The 16,170-nt window shown below is 40.4% G+C and overlaps 1 protein-coding gene across 2 annotated transcripts in view; it reads left to right on the plus strand.

The window, feature by feature from the left end:
* Rorb (RAR related orphan receptor B) overlaps nucleotides 1-16,170 on the plus strand; it is a 46,640-nt gene that overhangs the window by 19,015 nt on the left and 11,455 nt on the right. Inside the window, exons 3-7 of one of the 2 annotated variants that reach the window (XM_059247694.1) lie at nucleotides 2,150-2,271; nucleotides 3,731-3,863; nucleotides 7,069-7,176; nucleotides 9,329-9,439; nucleotides 12,130-12,242. In XM_059247694.1, the coding sequence (XP_059103677.1) occupies nucleotides 2,150-2,271; nucleotides 3,731-3,863; nucleotides 7,069-7,176; nucleotides 9,329-9,439; nucleotides 12,130-12,242 (587 nt within the window). Of the gene's footprint in view, nucleotides 1-2,149; nucleotides 2,272-3,730; nucleotides 3,864-7,068; nucleotides 7,177-9,328; nucleotides 9,440-12,129; nucleotides 12,243-14,159; nucleotides 14,424-16,170 lie in introns of those variants that run through there. The other variant, XR_009375535.1, reaches the window with a different exon arrangement.

The following is a 16,170-nucleotide window of genomic DNA, read 5'->3' on the forward strand; positions in this document are numbered from 1 at the left end:
AGAATAGGACTCAACACCAGGAGGGAAAATCACAATATGACCACCTGTAGGAGGCCACAGAGAGGCAGGGAAGCCTTCACTACATGTGTGCAAGCAACCAAGTCCTGAAGCAAGTGTACAGAATTAACATCCAGTCTTCTTAGCCCTTCCACGTAGTGATGGTCCCCGTGCTCCTTTTCAGTACTCCATAAAACTACAAGTGTCAAGTGGCAGAAGACCAGAGGATTCTTAAACTTTTGTCCATAGTTCTCAGAAGACAACCTAGAAGAGCAGGTCATCAGTCACAATGCAATTTGAAGTAGTAATTCTGGTTTTGCTTATAAACCCTGAAGCCTGTGAGTCACCAACAATCAGCATGCCTTTGAAGATGAAAACAAGCCACTCTAAGTCTGGAAATTGTAAGGCTTTAGTGTTAGGTTTTCATTACATAACTACTGGGGAACAGATATCTAATTTTTAGGATATAATAATTAGACTCCCCAAATGAAATTGAAAAATAATGAACCATGACTTACCAATCTATTTTAATATAATGTAGAGAGTAATTCCCACCCTTCTTTATAACATAGGAGGATATTCAATAAACTGTGAATATAAGATTTTATAAGGAAAGGATTTTGTAATATAATATGCTAAAAAGCTGGAATTTTGATGTTGAAGCCAATAGAATATGACCATCATCATAAGTTAGCATTTCACAGTGTCTTTATCTCTGTCACTTTATAGTTCTGTTTTGAAAAATGCTAACATGTATTGAAATGTCTCCCACCAGTAGCACTAACTGAAATATCAAATAACTCTCTTTTGTCTCCAACTCTTCACACTGCTTCCCTGGCGAGAAATCACACAGAATGTCCTCCCAGTGATAACTGTAGCTACCACTGACTCAGAGTTTCCAATGTTCCAAACAATCAGCTAAGGAGAATTCCATTTAGAAAATTCACTAGAAGCATAGCTTATATTTTTCATCCTCTGTGTCACTGAAGCTCAGCCAGCTTCACACCATATATACCAGATACACAGCAAGAGACAAACAGGGCACCAATATCACTTTGCAGTCAGTCCTAGAGAAACAAAGTAAAACCATTTAGAACAAGAGCAAGCTTATATTTCCAAAAGCACCTGAAACACAAGAAAGCTGCTGCAAGAACAGAAGTGACCAGGTAGACTTGGTCATCTTTGTTCCATGCACACCCCACATATAGGAATCCCGAGTACTTGGACTTTTCAAGTTTCTCTCTTTCCCATGTGTTCAAACAGCATGTGGGACTATAAAGGACCTCCAGCCAGCTCCGTCTGACACAGGAGACTCCTAGCTAGTTTTCTGGAGAGCTTTCCTGTCCAGTTCTATTATTCAACCAAAGCCAAAATGACAGCAACTTAAGACAGATTATAAATCATAACTTACTTGAGACAAACAGCCCAAAAGATAATGTCAGCTCCCCTTTTGTTGAATGAATGTTTCCTTGTTTATAACATTTTGACAAAAGTATCATCATTTGAAAATTTTATGAGATTGAATTTAATGGCACCATGAACAAATTTCATTAGTTACCTACTCATAGGCCAATGTTACTCATATCTACCCTGCTCTTGGTGTTTTAATTTTGAGAGATATTCACAGCCATAAATAGAGATGGAAATACATGTCCTAGATGAAGTTGTTTTCTACTTTGTTTTCTCTTCTACCCATAAATGTCTTTCTCTTTCATTATATTATTTAATCCTATTTTTCAAGATGAGAACATATATGTTTATTTAATCCCTCCTTTTTGATATGAAACATGACTGCAGTGATTTTCAAAACAGTTTTGAGTATTTGGAATGGGTGTACTAAACTGTTTAGAAATTGTCAACCAAAAAGTGAACAATAAGGTAATTTAATATGTGTTATTTGAATGCGTTACAACTTGTAAGATAGCAAAGCTATCATCAAAGAAGGAGATGAGAAAGTTTTGACTGAAAGACAATAGAGTTTGGAAGTTTTAATGTAGGAGGTGGAGTTTAGATGTTTTCATATGATTGTGCAGGTAGTCCATCACTGGCTATATCCTTACAGAACATCTTCTAGAAACCATTTCTTGGAGTAGAAAGATTTTACTCACAAAACTTCAAATTGATGAGTTGTTTTGTTTTTTTTTTCTCATAGATCGAATTGCACAGAACATCATTAAGTCCCATCTGGAGACATGTCAGTACACAATGGAAGAGCTACATCAGCTGGCATGGCAGACCCACACCTACGAGGAAATAAAAGCGTATCAAAGCAAGGTACTCCGGGAGCCATGGGGATTGTCTCTGTGATTGCCCATTTCTGATTTCTTGTTCTTAACATTATTGACATTTCGGCCTGAGCATTCTTGGCTGTCAGGCTTCTCTGTGCATTGTAGGGGCAATTTGCTGCCTCTCTGGATTCTACTGATGGAGAGCATCCACAAGATACCAACCTTCACACAGTTGTGGCAACCAAAACTGTCCACTTGTTGCCAAAAGTTCCCTAGAAGGCATAACTGCCCTGATTGAAAGCCATGGCCCCATTTGAATGACCAGGGAGATGGTGCCTTTGTCAGATGGTTTGGGACTTCTGGTAGCTATGGGTACAGCCAAAAAGCAGAAGACATTAGATGATCACCACAAAAACGATGCCCAACATGGTTAAACAAACACAGGGACGAAACATTCTACATTTTTATCTTGCCCAGCATTCTTGAAAATGGCCCCACAAAGGGTAGTTCACCCTGTACTGTCAGTAATAACCATGTTTCTCTAAGAACTCTAGACACATTTAAGGGAAAGTGTTGCTCCTGGGGCTCAGGATTTGTATTATTTGACTTCAGGACTGAGACTGCCAACCACAAGTTCTACCAGTTGATGGAAATTTAGTAAAGTAAATGTGTTTATCTAAATGTATGATTTAAACAATGTGGTGATCTAATTCTTGCTACTTTAGCATAATTATGGAAACAGACATAAGAAGATCCATAAAAAGCAGACTTCAAAGTCACAAAGATTTAGGTTTCTGAGTTTAAAGAAAATAACTAAAAGTATTAAAATACTTTTGAGGTTCTATATTACTTATTAGAGTGACTTGATTTGAACTCATACCTTTCCTATGGAATTTCTTATACAAAAGAAAAAAATCTGGCTCAAGTTTGGTGACTTCTGCCAGCAATTCCAGCACTCAGGTGGCCAGAGCAGAAGGATTTTTTGAATCGCAGGTCCCTTTGAGCTCCATATTGAGTTCTAGGCCAGTCTAGGCTACATGGTGAATCTTCCTCCCTCCTCCAATAAAATAAATGACAAGAAAATCAGGACTTTTTTCTTAAGTTCTGGGGAAAGAACACAACATAAAAATATTATGTTGAGTGTCCACCAGGTTCCCATAAAAACAGTACTATGGTAGATGCTAAGATAAAATCATTATCCCTCAACACGGGGTTTGTTTTTATCTAGCAGACTAAGAGTAAGTTCTCCATAAGAAATGGGGAAAACAGTAAAGAAAACAACTGTTTTGCGTTCTATAAACATTGTTTCTCCTAATTTAGCTTTGGAAAATTGAGTACTTTGACAGTTGAACACAATGGATTCACATAATGCAAAAGAGAAAAAAAAAAAAAAGAAACAAACACTTGACTTCCCCCCCTTGGGTGGCAGTGACAAGGGATGGGGCATGCGCATTTCATCAGCTCCTTAGAAAAGGTCAGTTCACGGTCTGTATCCTCTGCTTCAGTCCAGGGAGGCTCTGTGGCAGCAGTGTGCCATCCAGATCACCCACGCCATCCAGTACGTGGTGGAGTTCGCAAAGCGGATAACAGGCTTCATGGAGTTGTGTCAGAATGACCAGATTTTACTTCTGAAGTCAGGTAAGCCAGGCCGACCTGTGGGGACCTGTTTCATACAGGGACTGTCTGACTCTCAGCACTCTGGTGGTCCTAGAAAATGCTGCTTCCACAGGTAGGTCGTTTTACCACCCACATTGTCAGCTAACTCCCTGAGGAAACTCAGTAATAAAAATGCCCTGATATTCATTCATTTCCCCCTTTGAAGTCAAATACAATTTTGCTTATTGAAAGTAGAGCTATTAATTGCGGAGGCTGAGATGCCCAGCTTGACAGGCAGTGAAAGTAATTAGTGTGTCAAGGTGGCTGAATTGCTGAGCTGGCGCTAAAACCAGCTCCTTGCCTTCTGCAAGAGAACAAAAAAAACCCAAGCTGGCTGAGCTCAGCCTCTGTGGTCACTTCCAATCATTTTAATGAGAATAGCCTGCAGCAGGGATCTACTGGAAGAAATGCCTCTGTGTTGGGATTCTTCCTTCTTCTTCTCTGATGCTCTCTTTAACATACAAGCAACCCCTTAGGAACTCAACATAAAATTAATACTGAAGATGCCGTTGCCTTAAAAAAAAAAAAAAATTGGTGTCTTTCTTGGAACTCTTTGAAAATCGGAATGCAGTAGCATTTGGGTTCATCTTCCTGGAATTATCCACAATGAAAATAACATCTATAAACATCATTTCTCCTAATTTAGCTTTGGTAAATTAAGTACTTTGACCGTTGAGCACAATGGAATTCACGTAATTCGAATGAGAAAGAAAAAATTTTAATGACCACCGAATTATGTGGTCATTAACATCTCTGCCTCCTGTATAAATGTTGTCTCCAGTGTACAAGGTACTTGCCGACTTAAAGCCTCTTGTAATTCCTGTAATGGGGCTATCTAACATTCACTTGAAACAGTCAGTACAAACTGCAAATATAATAAATGTGTACATGTCTTCACATTGACGTGTCTCATTTCTTCTTATGAGATCGGTATCATTTCATACTTGAAGCAAAGATGGTAAAGATGAGGAAAGGTCAAAGGCTGTGTCCAATATCATAAATCATGATAAAGCTACTATTTAAATATATGCCACATATAGTTGTTATGGTGACATAATGTTTATTCCTTAACCAATAATATAAATGGGCAAAAACCTTAACTCAAGCACTAATTCCAGTGTTAGCAGTTATCCAACCATCCTAAAATTTAAAGAATCAGTTATTCATCTTGCTCTCAAAGCTACAGTTCATGGGGAATAGCTTGTCCCTATATGCTTACTTTCTTGGTGTGCACTGAGGCAATTTCTATCAGGACAAGAGAATCCACTTTCTTGTTCACATGGAGGACAATCTGTGCTGGATGACAGGCTGACATCAGCAAAGGCTCTGGGTTGGAGCTTCAGTTACTGTCTCCACAGACAGCCTGGACTTCCAGGAGCTAGAATTCCAAAACAACACAGCAGACATTTCTAGACTTACCTTAAGAAGACAAAATGGGCTGTGCATACCATCCTCTATCAGTTAAAGCCATTATGAAAGCCTGCCCAGGGTCAAATGTACCAGGTATGGCTTCTACCTCTTGAGGGGTTTAGGAAGCATGTGGAATAGATACTTTTGTGATTCTCCTGAAAAAAATAAAATCTGACTCATTTGATGTACTAACTTGGACTGACACCTTGAGATGACAGTGTCCTAACTTTTAAAACAAAGGATGGAACTAGATACATGGAACTCCAAACTAAGAATTGTATCACATGCAGCAAAAGAGCTTTCCAATAGTTCAGAGATGCAGCCACCATCTATGGAATTCAAACCTGTTAGAGGGAAACCCAGTTCAGCATATTTCTGAGATTCAGATATCACCAATTCAGGGCTGGCATTTGAGGGCCACCGAATTATGTGGTCATTAACATCTCTGCCTCCTGTATAAATGTTGTCTCTGGTGTACAAGGTACTTAGCGCCTTAAAGCCTCCTGGAATTCCTGTAATGGGGCTATCTAAAATTCACTTGAAACAGTCAGTGCAAACTGCAAATATGGGGGCCCAGGAAACTGTCTTGCATAGTGCAGATAAATGGTATTATTCCCACTGGTGTCAAGATGGCCATGTTGGGCTAATATTTGTGCATCTTCTCCTGTCTTTAAACCCATAGGCTAACCGTAAAGAAAATTCGGCAGAGCAAAGAAATAAAACAAAGTGAGGGCATAAGAAAGGCACCATAGATGCAACCCAATATACTGTATGTTCTTCACACAAGAATTTGGGGCTTTGGAGTCTTACCTTCAAGTGGGGCAAAGCTCACATCTCCAAAATACAGAGAAACTGTGCAGCAGTAGTGCTTATGTGTAGAAATGTATGTTGAGAGGACACACAAAGGCGGTAGATGAATTCATTCAGTAAATGTTATTAAGTACCTACTGTGTGCTGGGAATTTCCCTTGGTCCTATACGATGCAAGACTGAATGAAATTCCCCCAAAGCCTGTTGCTGTTTCATTTGGCAGAGAAACCCAAAGGTGAACTTTCCTGGTAGTAGCCTACAGATTAGATGTGAGACTGACACACGTCCTTCTTGATCCACTTACCAATTTTAGGTTCAAAGACTGGAGTGAAATTTATAACTAGTCAAAAACTCAGAAGAAATGCTTCACTCCCCATAAAATGTTATTGCTGTTTTCCATTTTAACTACCTTTAAAGCCTGTTTTCTCTTTAATTCTTATCTAAGTATCGAAAGATCTTTCTAAAATTTTTACTGTGTGCTTGTGTGTGCGCACACATGTGCACATGTCACATGTGTAAAGGTGCCTTCAGAGGCCAGAAGAGAGCATAGAATCCCCTAGAGTTAGAGTTACAGGCGATTGTGACCTTCCTGACGTGGTTCCTTTGGGTTCTCTGGAAGAGCAACGAGTGCTTTTAACAGCTGAGCCATCTCTCGAGCCCCCTAAAATTACATTCAAAGAATGAATTCCTTGAAAGTTCCTAGATTTGGTGGAATATACCTGAACTTGGGGGCTGAGGCAGGAGGATCATGAGTTTAAAGCCAACATGGGCTACATAGGGAAATCCTGTAACAAAAAAGTAAAGTTCTGAAATGTTTCCCATCTCATATGCACTCGGACCACTTTATTGTTGGATATATGATATATGCATTTTTAATTCCTTTAACTCTATGTAATACACACTGGGGACCACTCTATTGCTGGATATATGATACACACATATGCATTTTGAATTCTTTTATCTCATAGGTTGCTTGGAAGTGGTTTTAGTGAGAATGTGCCGTGCCTTCAACCCATTAAACAACACTGTTCTGTTTGAAGGAAAATATGGAGGAATGCAAATGTTCAAAGCCTTAGGTAAGTTTCCCTTGGATGACAATACAGCTTTACTAAGTGTCATCAGCTTCCCCACTTAGACTGAAATAGCAAATGATATGCCTTGCTTCTTTGGTACAAGCTAGTATCTTGTTATTTGTTTGGCATTGGACCAGGTGAGTGTTCAGTATTTCATCTAACTCTCCAGTTCCTGTAATTTCAGTCCCTAATCAGAAAGGGAAGGAGAGAGCCGTGAGCCCTGTTAAAACTAGCACAATTGAGGCCTTGTGGAAATAGAGTCTGATGCTAAATGAGTTGGGTCCTCTCTAGATCACTCTTTGTACAACCATTTTTTCTAGCTTCTGGTTTACTGCTCTACAGAGCATATTATGTAGACCACTGAGAGTTTATAGGAGTGACCTGTAAGTTTCTTAATTAAATTCATAATCATTAAGCAGAAATAACCATGTATAATAACCACAACAGCCTGTTGCTGTACTTGTTTCTCATCCAGAGAAATGTGTATCTGCCTGTGAACTCTGAGTTTCTGGGAGCACAGACAGTTGGCACTGACCTAGTCAGAGTGACCCCTAGACCATCCTGTGAGCCAGCCACACCAGCAGGATCTATCTTGGGAGGTGCCGAGTAGCCTCCTATCCGATTATCAGGACAAGGCATGCATGAGAACATTAGCAAAGATGGGCTGATGCCAGGAAAGGTCTGAACAAGTGATGGGGCCACTTGTTCCATATCCACCCATGGACACCAAAGAAGCCATGCATGAGAACATTAGCAAAGATGGGCTGATGCCAGGAAAGGTCTGAACAAGTGATGGGGCCACTTGTTCCATATCCACCCATGGACACCAAAGAAGCCACTGCCCTTTCACCCTTGTGCTGTTAGCTGATATGGCAGCCGCGCCAGCAAGCCCAGTGGGCTGGCACCATTCCCCTTCTACAGTTGATATGCATCCATGTCCTTTGCAAGGCTAGATTTTCAAGAAAGGAGGAAAAGCCTTGGCAAGCAGCTTCAGGATATTTCCAGCTTCATCAAATAAACATTTACAGAGATCAGCGCAGAGATACAATGCTATTTTGCCAAAATTCACAATGACTAAGAAACTGACCTGTGAGCCATTTAATTAGACAATGAAAATCCATCTAATTTTGGGGGTGAAGGTGCATAAAATGAAACAAGCTCATTAGCATTGTGTAAGAAGTCTCAGTTTGAAGCCCCTGGACATCTCATGTTGCCAAGTTCGAGTGCCACTACCAACGACACTTCCTGAGCCCCGGTGTAGAATTTTCTAGATTTTTCTCTCAAAGCTGTAGATTTAGTCTAAAGGATTCTTAAATCCCTTATTTAAAAATCTTTTCATTTTATTTTTTATTTTTGATGTTATAGTATAGTTGTCATTTTTTCTCTTCCCATTCCTCCATCCAAACCCTCCCATACAAGCCCCTCCTTGCTCTCTTTCAAATGCATGGCCTTTTTCATTGTTATTACAAGCATATATGTATAAGTACATACATACATATTTCTAAATATAACCTGCTCCATCTGTGTCATGTTACTTGTATGTCTGTTTTCAGGGCTAAGCATTTGGTATTTGACCAGTCCTCCTGCTCTCAGCCTTCCTTATTAGTCTACAGTTCTTTGTGTAGAGTTGAGGTCTCCTGGTCCTTCCCTCATCCACTTTAACATATCTTTTGCTGTCCTCGTTCAGCTCATTTCTAGGCAGTCATATTGGTGAAACTTTATGGGTGTGAGACAAAGGTTCTCCATTCCCCAGGCTGACCTCAAACTTGCAATCCTCCTGCCTCATCATCTTGAATGCAGACATCTTACACATATGCCGTCAAATCCAGCTTACTTACAACTTCTGAGCTGGAAACATTTTCAGATTTGTAGGATTCAGGTTATGTGTTCCCAGCTGATGTGACACAGAGTACTCACTAGATGATATTTCACCCCCTCATCGCTAAGACGATCTACAGTTACTTAGTAAAGGTGTTGCCCACTTTCCTCATTCTACCCTTAATATCGAATCACTTCATGTGACTGGGGACTTAAAATGCCCTGTCTGGGTGTCTAATATGCAAAACCTTGAGTATCTACTTGATAATGAGGTATTTCTTCCTGTGCCCCATTCCAAGTTCAAGTATTTCCATTTAAGATTTCTCCTTCCTTTTAGGTTCTGATGACCTGGTGAACGAAGCATTTGACTTTGCAAAGAATCTGTGTTCCTTGCAGCTGACTGAGGAGGAGATTGCTTTGTTCTCCTCTGCTGTTCTGATATCCCCAGGTAGGAAGGCGCGGGTCCCTTGCCTTCTTTTCAAACCTGCTTCACTATCTTTAACATCAATTACACCTACCCATGCCAAAGCGTTCAAGAAATAACTTTAAAGGGGCTGCATTTTCTCTAGGAATTGTTTGATACCTTTGGACAATGCAAAGGCAAGTAACTTCACATTTATTAAAATGGCCAATTTTCCCCCTAAAACAAGAATGTCACATGTGGCAGGGATCACCCCAGATCCAGGTAAGCAAAATTGTTCCTCAACAAATAATAAAAAAATGAATTTATAATAGAACCCTGACTGAGCGGCTGGGTTCTATTTTGAGCTTAAGAATAAAGAAAAAAATTTTTTTAATGTCGAGTCCAATAGAGTGAAACTCACAGAAAACGGCTAAATGAAAGACCAAGTATAGGGACTTTAATTACCATTTTTAGACGTTTCTATCCACAACGCATTGCCATCGTCTTTCAAGACAAATATCCTTAGCAGTATTAATCATTTCCAAGGGGAAGGATAGCTGTGGAGGGGGGCTTGCCTGGTGGAAGAGGAAGAATCTCAGACATGGATGCATGCCATCATTTTGTGGGACTCCAAAGCTGTAGTTCTCTCACTGATAAAATAAGGCAATAGACTCTACAGTGGGGGAGGGGGAGCAAAATACACCTTCTCTAGCTCTAAAATGCAGTAAAATACTAGACTGTTTTCCAAAGCTAAGATGTGACATTTATGGATCAACTAAAATTGCAGCAATGTATGTACTTTAAAGTATATGGCCTGCTTGAAGTGTAATAATAAAGAGCTTAGTGATGTATAATCATATAATAATAATATGACAATAAATACGTGATCCTTCTTTGCCCAGAGTCACTCAAGCAACTGTCTGTTAGATATATGGCATAACAGCTTGTTGTCAGCTCTCTACTGAAGGAAGAATACACCCCTTCCCATTTTTAAGATTAATTCTTTCTTCAATCCATTTCTTTCTGAGATCAACCTCTTTACTTACATCCTAACATTTTTCAGCAAGACTGGAAGTAATAGTTTTTACATAGTTATAATTCTATCATATCTTTGACATGTCATCCTGCTATAGTCACAAACAGGTGCCTCTGCACTTTCCTATCCCGAGGCTATCTTACTCACAATATGATCACTGACAGTCCAATCAAATCTTTAAAAAAATTGCTTCTGGTTTTTATTTGACCCTTTTCATCAAAAACTGAAAGGCCCAAAAGCACAAATACAGATATGGGAAGTGACAAAAGTCCCTTTTTAATACCAGATAATGTCCTCTCATGCCCTCATTGCATTTGATTGTCTGAACTGACATCTGCTCCATGGAAGATGGATTCTACAGAGCAGAAGACAGCCCCCTCCTCTGTTTCCTGCTCACTCAAAAGAAGAGCCTTACAAAGACTCCCTTCCTCTTTGGGCATGTTTGTGGAACACAGTAAACTCTTAGCAGCAAATGCTGAAGCCATGCCATCTTCAGCTTGAAAAAGTAGTGGAAATGACCATCCCAGGAGGCTAAGTTGGTCTCCACGAGTTAGAAATCGACTGAACTGTTTAGCCTTTTTGAAAACTACAGATGTTGTCCTTATGCTCTAAAGAGTTTGGAAGCACTCTATTTGTCTTATTCTCTATGTCCAGTGTGGAGTCTTCCAGGCTTGGTAGCAGATCCACGCTCCAAAGCTTTGCAATATCAAATACCCTGTTTGTCATCTTGGCATAGTACCAAGCTTAGAGGAGACGGAAGATAGATCTGTGTCCTCTCAGGTCAGACCCTACTCTTCCCCAGCCTTTTGACTTAATAGCTACTGTCTATTTACTCCCAAATAGCTTAAGGAAGAGAAAGGGGAACTTAATTTATTCTGATTGACAATTGTCACTGAAGTCCTTTGTGCTCACTTACGTAAGGGTATGCTTAACTCTTGGCTTGACTTGTCCTTGCCCTGTCTAGGATTACAGAATCAAGTTTCTCACCTGACCTGAACTATGTTCAGAAGGATCATGGCCAGGTGCTTTTCCATGAGTATTTGTTCACCATTTGGAGACTCCCAGAGTCTCTTGAGCAAACTGAAGCAATGATACTAGACTAGCTACACTTTGTCACTGTGGTGTATAAAGCTTCTAAGCAGAAAAGAAGGAAAGAATGGAGATGGGAAGAGAAAGCTAGGAAAATGGAAATGCATGGGAGCAAGGAAAGGAAAAGGGAGGGATTAACCTACCTAAAATTTAATTTGGGACAGGAAAATCAGACTCAGAAGTTAGGTTCTGAAATTGATTGTGTGCTCTGTATGTTATAGTATTGTATCAGCTTTATAACCCATGAAGGGATAATTCAAGCTAAAGAAGGGGTTTGTGGTTGCTAACAGTATTCCTACATGGTTTCAAATCAGTTATCTCTGCTTGGAAAGAAAATCTAAGCATCGGCCTGGAGGAAGGAGGAAACGCTGAAACAGTTACCAATACCAGGCAAAGAAAGACTTTCTTTGAACCAAATGGCTTTCCTGTGGAGCCGGCTTCATGGCATTATTGTTTATAAGCTATTTGTGTTTCATATAAATAATTACATATCTTCAAAAGCAACTTATGGCTGAGATGAGATGGGTCCAAAACTCAGTGTTCATACATGTAGGGGATGAAGCAAAGCATGTGTGCCCTCTTCTTATGCTTTGGCTTTTCCCCTTGTCAGACCGAGCCTGGCTGATAGAACCAAGAAAAGTCCAGAAGCTTCAGGAAAAAATCTATTTTGCACTTCAACATGTGATTCAGAAGAATCACCTGGATGATGAGACCCTGGCAAAGGTAAGTCCTCAGCTCACAGGCCTGCTCTCCCCAAAAAGAGCCCTACAGGAACAAGGAGAAGTTCTCAGCAGCTTAGGCTGCACAAATGTAAACCCATGCTTTTTCAAAGGGAGATTAGTACCTTTTGAGACACAAGAAAAGAGTTGCTTTGTTTGAGGAGCTGTTTCGAGTTTTGGTTGGTTGGTTTGTTAGACAGGGCCTAGCTGTCCCCCAGGCTGACCTTGAACTCATGACACCCACAAACACACACACACACATACACACACACACACACACACACACACACACACACACACACACACTCCCTGTCTCAGCTTCCCAAATGCTAAGGTTACAGTTGTATAGCACCATGCCTGGCTTGGGAGAACCCAAGGCCCAGTGAGACAAAACAAAAGACCCACAGGTATGTCAATTGTCCTCAGAGGAACAGATCCTTGAAGCAGGGAAGCAAGCCTTCAAATTCATCAGTGAGGACAGAGAAGGCTGCACCACCATAGGAGCCAGGTCTGGGCCAAACTAAGATCACTTAGATTCTTACTCAAAATTAGAAAGAGTCATCAAATGCTACATGTGACTTTCTGAACACAAGAGTGGACTGCCATGTGAAGTAGCATGCCACTGTCAGGTTCTGCTAAATACTGTCTGGTGACCTCTTAGATGTGTCATAACAACGGTCCTACTCAGGGTGGAAGATTCACCTGACGACTGTTAGGGTCCGAGAGAAGCCCCCAAGAAAGACCAACAGTCACATATGCAATTTATCAAGAGCATTTATTGTTTCCAACAGTTGGGGTGGCAAATAGCGACCCCGAAGGGGAGTCACAAGCTCCTTTTAAGCAGAGTTAGGGGAATTCCAGAGAGGAGGGATTAATCTAGTGCCAATTGGTGGAGAAAAGATTAGTCTGGGAGTTGATTGGTGGGAGGCTGTAGTGGTTAGTGGCCCATTGTAGTTGATTGCTGGGGCGGGGGTGGGGGGTGGGGGAGGGCTAGTGTCTAGGGGCTTTTTAAGGAGAGGGTAGGGAAAGCTATCTTTAGCTAGCACAAGTCTGGGGGATATCTGCTGAGCCAGCAGGAACTTAGGGGTGCCTGCTGAGCCAGCTGGAGGCTGGAGGGCACCTGTTGATTGGTTGCACCAAAGTTTGGTTTTCCTGAGAACTGCTTGCTCAGCTCCAGCCTGTTCTAGTGAACCAAAACTAAGGCCTGGTCCATGCCAGGGCTGCCAGAGGAGCCTGTTAGGGTCCTGGCTTGGCCATCCAGTCCTTTCAACGTTCTCTTAATTCCCCTTCTACTCTGATCTCTTCATATATGTCTGAAATAACTTGGGGGTTACTTAAACATGCTGACATAGCAGGGGTGAGTGCATACAACCTGACACCCATTTCTTGTTTTAGCTTAATTAAGAATGATTATCTTTAAGGGGATTTGTGTGACAACTTTTCCTGTGGAGACACAACACACATGTCTACTTACCTCAGACTGAAAACCCACAAAGGACCACAGATACTACCAAAGTTCACCTTGGGAAACCAATGAGTTTTACGGGGTTACTTACAGGAATATGAGTGGGGGGTGACTTACAGGAGACAGGACTCAAAAACTGCTGCATCATCAAAGCCCACCCTACCAGCTCACAAAAGGTGGGAAGCTGGAGCACACTGCACAGCCTGCAGGCAGCTCAAAAAAGAGGGTGTCCTTTCCAAGTGACTCTGATCTGAACCTCTTCCAGGCTGCTTGGCTGGTCTCTGCTTCTTCCAGGCAGCTGGTCTGGTCTCTGGGTCGTCTTTGCAGCTCTTCTGAAAGTCTTTGCAGCTTAGCTCTGCTAGTCTCGGAGGGACTCTCAGCTTTTATTGCTTACTCTGCCAGGGAGAGGCCTAGGGAGTCTTGTCAGTTTCAGGGACTTCCTGGAGCTATTGAGTTGTATACCTTCCTGCTTAAGGAGCGTCCCTTCAGGATGGAATGTTTCAGTCTCCAAGGAAACTGTTACACAACAGAGACGTATTGAGAAAAGTTGTTTACCAAAGTAAAGTGATCACAGAAGGAAGAACTAATTGTCTGTGATTGACATTCAGCATTATTTTAAATCTTAAACTGATTTCTCAAGTACTAGAAATTTTTAGAGGATCAACATTATTTTATATTTTAATGTATCTCTGGTTTCTTAAGAACTAAAATCCTCAGAAGGTAAGAAACTGGGAAATTCAACTTATTCTGGTTAAAGATAATAGGAATCCTACTCTTTATATTTTTGTCATTAAGCCTTCCCATTCTGCCCTTGGAGTTTTTTGTTTTAAAAAAGGGAAGGGAAAAGACTATTTGGAGACATCATCAGATTTTACTTTACACATACTGATAACTGCTATTAAAAAAAAAGCCTCCATGAGTTAAATATGCTTCTAAATTACGATAAAGTTTGTTAAAATTAACATATCACCAGGAAGAACATTTCCACACCACTTTACAGTGATAGTTCCCTTTGACATAGCTTTTCCTAAGGGCAAGTTACTTGCTCTCTGTACCTCAGTTTTTATCCAGTCAAGAGTAAAGCTTGAACCTACTGTTATCCTCTCTGGGCAAAAAAGGCAGCTATATATATATATATATCTGCATATAAGTCTATAATTGTACACTAGCTAGTATAAGAATATTTGGTGAATTAATGTAGAAGGTGTTTCCTTTTGTCTTGGTACATTATCATGGTACATAGTACTAGGTTTCATAAGGACATTTTCATACAAATATATAATGTACTTTGGCTATATTTCCTCTCCCTGTTATCCTCTCTAATCTCTCCAGAAACTTTCTTGCTTGTATTTTGGATCTCTCAAACATTTTGGTCTCTACATTTACCTTCTAAAATTAAGGTCTTAAAGAAAACAGAGTTAAACAAAAGTTCTTGCTATTCTTCATAGGAAGGTTGTCTGTTTGCCTAAAAGCGCTGCTCTCAACATCTGGACAAAAAGGATTAAATTTTAATGCTTCTGTACAGATGTGTTATACGATTAAGTGTATTGCTCCTCTAAAAAGGTGAAATGTTTCTGTTTATATGCTTATTCTAATTTCTACATCCTGGCCTCCCAGTCTTGGTTTGAACTATTTGAGGTTTTAGAAAACAGACACAAATTGGCAAATCTAATATACTTGATGGCGACAAAACAATCATAACATTGATTCTATAGATCAGCTTAAACCTGCTTTCTTGAGCTTTAACAAAAGAAAAATACACAGTTCTATTCTTTTTAATAAAGAGATATTTTTAGAAGATTGAATCCTGGGAAGACTCTAGGAGAGGATTATTTCTTGTGTACCATTTCCTGGCGCCGGATGAAGCATTAACTCCCAGAGCTAATGTGTGTGTGTGTAAATGCTGGGTTCTTATTTGGACCATTCTTTATAATAACCATCACATTAATGAGATGCTATTTGCTAATGTGGAAAGACCAAAACACAGTGAAGAACAGATTCTCATTTGTACCCATTGGATTCAGATACATAACTTCATTTCTCTGAGTTTCAAATCCATTGTCAAGTGCCAAAGAGCAGGAGTGAATCCATCTAGTTTTTGATTGCCTTAAAATTTTGAGGACACAGTGTTTAGGATTGTGTGTAAGTCAGCTTGCTGTCTGTATGACAAAAGACCTGACAGTAATAATGTATAAGAAGGGATGATTTGTTTGGGCCCATGGTTTCAGAGGTGTCAGTCCATTGTCACTTCACTGTAATTTTGTGGCCTCTGGAGAGATAGAACACCATTGCAGGAGCACATGGTGGGGTGAAGTTGTTCACCTCATGGTGGCCAGATGCAAAGAACAAGTCAGGAAGAGAGAAGAGTCTCACTATCCTCCAAAAAACCATATCTTCAGTTACTCAACTTCCTTTCTCTGTGCCACATTTGCTAAAAGGTCTCACTACCTCTCAACAACACCGCAGG

This window comes from Peromyscus eremicus, chromosome 1 (genome assembly GCF_949786415.1).
Source record: "Peromyscus eremicus chromosome 1, PerEre_H2_v1, whole genome shotgun sequence".
Classification (NCBI taxonomy): domain Eukaryota; kingdom Metazoa; phylum Chordata; class Mammalia; order Rodentia; family Cricetidae; genus Peromyscus; species Peromyscus eremicus.